The sequence below is a fragment of the Pundamilia nyererei genome, unplaced genomic scaffold (assembly GCF_000239375.1).
Source record: "Pundamilia nyererei isolate P.nyererei 1_Seehausen unplaced genomic scaffold, PunNye1.0 scaffold00371, whole genome shotgun sequence".
In the NCBI taxonomy this organism is placed as follows: domain Eukaryota; kingdom Metazoa; phylum Chordata; class Actinopteri; order Cichliformes; family Cichlidae; genus Pundamilia; species Pundamilia nyererei.
Window position 1 is genome coordinate 56,435 of NW_005187772.1, and position 5,501 is coordinate 61,935.

The 5,501-nt window shown below is 41.0% G+C and overlaps 1 protein-coding gene across 1 annotated transcript in view; it reads right to left on the reverse strand.

The window, feature by feature from the left end:
• LOC102208135 (vasoactive intestinal polypeptide receptor 2-like) overlaps nucleotides 1-5,501 on the reverse strand; it is a 44,597-nt gene that overhangs the window by 24,011 nt on the left and 15,085 nt on the right. Inside the window, exon 4 of the mRNA XM_005752671.1 lies at nucleotides 4,817-4,920. Coding sequence (XP_005752728.1) covers nucleotides 4,817-4,920 — 104 coding nt within the window. The remainder of the gene's footprint in view (nucleotides 1-4,816; nucleotides 4,921-5,501) is intronic.

Sequence of the window (5,501 nt, forward strand, 5' to 3'; positions counted from 1 at the left end):
GTTCAAATTAAATAAAGCTGCTGATTCCTGCACAGGGACCATGACAGGTCCTGCGTGATGTGAACTCCGAGGTATTTGAAGCTGTCCACTCTCTCCACTCTCTCCAAAGTGACCCAAAACTTTGGCGAGTAGAGCAGCTCATTGATTTTAGTATGGTCAGCATGCATCTCTCAAAAAGGAGACATCCTCTTCAATTTGTTCCACATTTACTCTGCAATTCATCAAGATGCAATAAAATACTGCTCTTATCACATATTTTTACTTCATCCTAATTCATACAATAAATCTACTTGCTTTTAAAAGCAAGTAGTGAAAAAACAAGAGGAGTGTGTGGCATTATTTCAGGGACAGTGTGGACCCAATAATGGTTCCCGGATATTCTCTTAAACCTGGTTGTTACTCGCTTGTTTAAAGCTCATTATAAAAGAAAGGGTCCAGGAATGCAGCCGTGATTACAAGCAATAACTATGAGGTCAGAAAATAAGCTCCATGGCGTCACGCTGGACTCCTCTGAGCAACAAGAAAACACCCACGCATCCCCATACACACTCAAACGCCCATTAAAAAAACAGCAGAGCAGGCATACCGCTCTGAGAACAGCAAAAGCCTTTTTTTCTCGAGCACCTGCAGCATTCAGCTCAAATACTCACCTGTGCCACTCAGGTTCCTAATCCTCCTCTGAGTCAGCTGAAGGGGTGGGAGAATTTCGAGAAGCCTTACCTTCATCTTGTGATGAAGCAGATATGGGAACAGATGAGGCCGGATTAGAGAGCACAGTGTGCCAAGACCGGGAAGTGAACCCCGCAACTCTGTTGGAGGAGCTCGGAATTTAAGCCGGTGTCTAGCCACAACAGATACAGAACAGACCCATGCAGAAGACTGAATCCAGTGGATTTCTCATGTTCTCTGGTCACTTGCATTAGTTCTCATATACCTATGAAAAGAGGAAAAAAGTCTTTTTTGATGTTAAAGAGGAGCTTAAGTGGAAATGATGAGGAAGTTTAAGACCTCAGGCAGAAGGCTTCATCCTGCATCTCTGTAACTTTTATAAATGACCAGCCAGCTTTGCATAGATCTCTGCATCAGCATGAAGTCATAGAGAGTTGAGTATACTTTGTATGGTCATCTCAGGCACACAGCTCTGGCTGTGAACTCTGGTGCTCCACCTTCCTGTTGTACAAACCTTTTCTTTATTATCCCTCCACTCAAGTCAGATTGTGGTATGACAGCAAAAACAGACGCAGACAGGCGGCGGTTTCTATTGCTTCCACAGAGAGTGAAGGTCCAGACAGAGTTTCTCTTACCAAGTGGCAAACATGGAAGAGATGTGCAGATCAGTTTGTAACAAAGGAATTAAATGCATCTGACTTTTTGTTCAACTTTCTGCTTATTTGGTTGCAACGTAGTCCTCCACATACATAGACTAGCACAATGTAAGCAGCATGTTAAGTCATTTATGTGCATGTAAACTGCTTTGTTGCATGGTAAGCAAAGCATGTAAGACACGAGCATCAAAGCAGGAGGTTGAGAGTCTGAGTCACCCTTGATTTTTCTTTCTTCTTTGCTTTTTTTGGTTCAACACAGAAACGTTTGCTGGTAATCGTCACGGTCTGCTGTTTTCTACATGCCTCAACATTTTATCCTAAAAGAATCTGATGGGAAGTATCTGTAGAAGATTTTGGGGAGTTAATCAAAATTAAAGATCACAGAGCGCCTTCGAAACATTTTTGATCTGCTTCACCACCAAAGGGGAAGATTAGAGGATTACTAAAGATACTGTGTAGGGAAATGAACATCTCAAACAAATTTCACAGCACTCAGTCCAACTGATGCTTCAGTCTGTAACAAAATTATGACCCAACATTTGAGCATTTTTGCAGTTATAGTAGAAAGAATGTAACACTCATTATATTACATATTGCAGAAGAAGAGCTACAGAATCAAGGCTTAAATCGAATCGAGGCTAACAACCCTCTCTGTGTTTGGATATGTTATTATTATGTAATTATGTTGACCTCCAAACATGATGCGTTTGTGGTGAAAGATTTATGGAGTCATCTGCAAAGCAGCCAAAAAAACTGTTACCTTTGTGACCTTTGCATCTTTTGTTTAAATTTCTTAGCACCACAAATTAAATTCCTCTGAACCCCAGAGCACTGAACTGGACAACAATGAGATGCACAAATAAAGCTCAAAGCATCTGCATAGATAAGCGAGTACAGCTGTGTCATTTCTGTTTGTCAGTTGGATAAACTGAGCAAAACGCTGCAACAGATTCTCACTCATCTGCTCCGCCTAATCACAGAAAAGCACACCAGCACAGTCAGGCCGCGACTTCACGGTGGTCTGAGTTATCTGAGGGGAGACACGAAGAGCAGCAGAGACCAGTGATCAGATGTGTCACCCAGTGAACTTTCCATCCTCTCTGTGCGTTTATCTGTGGGCAGATAAACAAACACACATACAGAGATGCTGATATGAAATCAGCCCTTCTCTTCACCGCTGTGCTGGAGCATCTGAGAAAACTGAGCTGAGATCAGACCACAGAGTGGAGACGTTTGATCTGTTTTTTTTTTTTATTTCAGTTCAAATTAAATAAAGCTGCTGATTCCTGCACAGCTTCTGTTTTGCTTAAATAAAGTCTGTTCTGATTCAATGATTTTCAGTGTCTCACTGGAAGCTCCAGAACCTCTTTTTGCACACATCTTTGCATGCAAGTCTGGCTACTTTTTGCTGTATTTCCTCTGAAACAGCCCACATAAAACCACAGATTTAATTATCCTCATACTGCAAAATATGCTGATTGTGTTGTGGTAATTTGTCTTATTTTCCACTGTTCTTGTTGACAACTGGTTACAGAGAAAGAGCTAGAGGCCAGTGTCAGGCAAGTGGAAGCTGGCTGCTTAGAATCAACAGTTAAACTGTGTTGTATAATACTAAAAAGAAATATGAATGATTAGTAATTTTGCAGACAAATAGCTTTGATTTGAGCTACAGAGGGTATGTAGGTCTTTACTTATTCATGCTACACACAAAACTCCGGCTGAAAGCCTGCAGCATCAGAAATGGTGTTACAACAACTTCTACTTAAGACGATGTCTCCCCAAACTCGTCCACAGTGCTGTCAGGCTACAAAATAGTGATTTATCATTCTGAAGGTGAGTTATAAATAATTTACGCTACACATTTTAGCTCACAGGGGGCTCCTTTATCATTGCTTTTTAGTCTATTCTTCATAATGTTGGAAATGGGGACATCATTTAGACGAAAAGTGATTTGTACGTGCTGATTTCTAACATAAACCATGGGTTAGTTACCATGGAGATTTACCCAGGTAACAGCTGCATCACCTTTGTGGGTGGCTCGCTAAACCTCAAAGCCTGCTTAGCAGCACTGGCCTCTGGACAAAGAGTTTCCCCGTCTCCAACAAACCAACTAACAGCACACTGAAACTAGAGTTCAGCTTTTTCCCAATCAAATCCGGTAAAAATGATTTATCTGCAACTGTTCTGTGGTTGGTTTGCTTCCTCTTGCAATGCAAGCAGTTTAAAGTGGGTCAAATCAGCCCACGAACTCTCCCAACATCATCCACAGGCCGAGCATGTGCTGCGTGGGACGTGGCACATACATTTTGTGTGATCAGAACCCAAACGGAAAACAGTGCTAAAACCTGTACACAACAGTTTCACTTGCACTGTGAAAATTCACTTCAAAGGATTCCAACTAAACTTTAAACTCTTATGATTAAAGCTACATTCAGCTGCTCCCTTATTTGAAAGAGGTCAGCCCAGCAGGGAGCTTTGCATGTTTGATTTGGCAGATTTTTACAGTGACCTTCCTGATGCAACCCCAGAAGCATTTGGGTCTCCTCCCAGAACCAAACCAAAGACCTTTTGCTTGTCAGATGAACACATGAACTGCTACAGTAAAGAGCCAGAAGCTACATTTATTAGGAACAGGTAAACATTTTTTTTCTGTGAAAAGATGCTTCAACAACTGATTTTTATTTGTTTTTTATCCTTATACTTCCTTTGTTTCCTAATTATGTCCTATAAAAACACTGATGAACACACACATTAACCTTTTTGGTTATAATTTGATATCATTTTGAGGGGAAAATTTAAAAAAGGATGAAAAAGAATAAAAAAAATAGTTTTATTCCCTCAAATGATTAAGTGTATGCACGTGTAGTTGATACATAAAAGCTATACATGGAGGTAAATACATCGTAAATCAACAGCTGTGGTGTATCAATGATATTTGATCCATGAATGATTTAATATTTTCATGTTTTCTTTATAGTTAGCATGTTTTTAACCATCCAAGCAGTTTCAAATTAACCACCTTGCAACCGCTCTGACTAATCTTCTACCTCATCTGAGAATCCAGGAACCCTGATAAACCAATACTGACAATGTTGCATTAACAGCGACGGGTCCAAGGCCTTCAGCTTCATTAGACAACAGAGAGTTTCAGCCGCTACAAAGTAGATATGAAAACCAAACACACAACTTTGATCAGGCTCCAAACACACACCAGTTTCTACACTGTAAAGACAAAAAATTCAGTCCTTCTTATATATTATGTTATGTTATCATGTAAAGGCTCTAATTGCTAAACATTACCTGAGATTGGACTGAGAGAGGATGAGAAAACTGAATGAATTCGCCAGCTAAAAAGGTTCAGGCCAGAAAAGGATTAAAAGAGTTGTTCACAAGCAACACAACTCCAATCACAGTGGTGCTTCATATACCGGTAACTCATAACTGCGCTCACAGGCGCACAAACGTAAACACACCACAGACGTCAAACTTGCCCTTTTGGTTGTCTCTGGGGTCTCTAAGGTGCTCGTGCAGGTGATGATGTAGTCGGGATAGACGGTGGACCAGCCACTCTCTGTACAGTTCCTGCTGAGATTGCCTGAAAGAAAACCGACTGGTTTTAGAGCCTTTTAGAACTGAACTAGTAGGTTTCATGAAACCTAACATCAGTGCTGCATATAAAGATATATTGCCCTGATTTTTTTTTTAAAGCTTCAGTGATATTTGTCCACAGATTTTAGATTTGGATAACTGGAATAACAATTATATAACACCAGTGCAGTCAGATTCACAGCAGCAGTTGCCTGGACAGACAAACACAAAATGGAGATGTTTGTTCCTAATCAGAGCGCCACATTTGGAGAAAACCAAACACAATTGTCAGCATGGTGGTGGAGGGCTCATGATTTGGGCTTGTTTTGAAGCCACAGGAACCTGGACACTCAAAGAATCAGCATAATGATGACACATGTCCATTTTTACCCTCTCAAACAGCTGTCATCAGAGGCAGGCACATGCGTAGGCCTCAGTGAGGACTTTTGATACTGAGCAGCTACTGTTCTCGTCTGTGGTGCTGATTGTGGTGCTCATGTATTAATGCTGTGTGTTTCTGCAGAGGCAGCGAGAGGAGGATAAACCAGCCGCTCACTGATGCTACTGAAGGAAATCACAGAGGGTCGG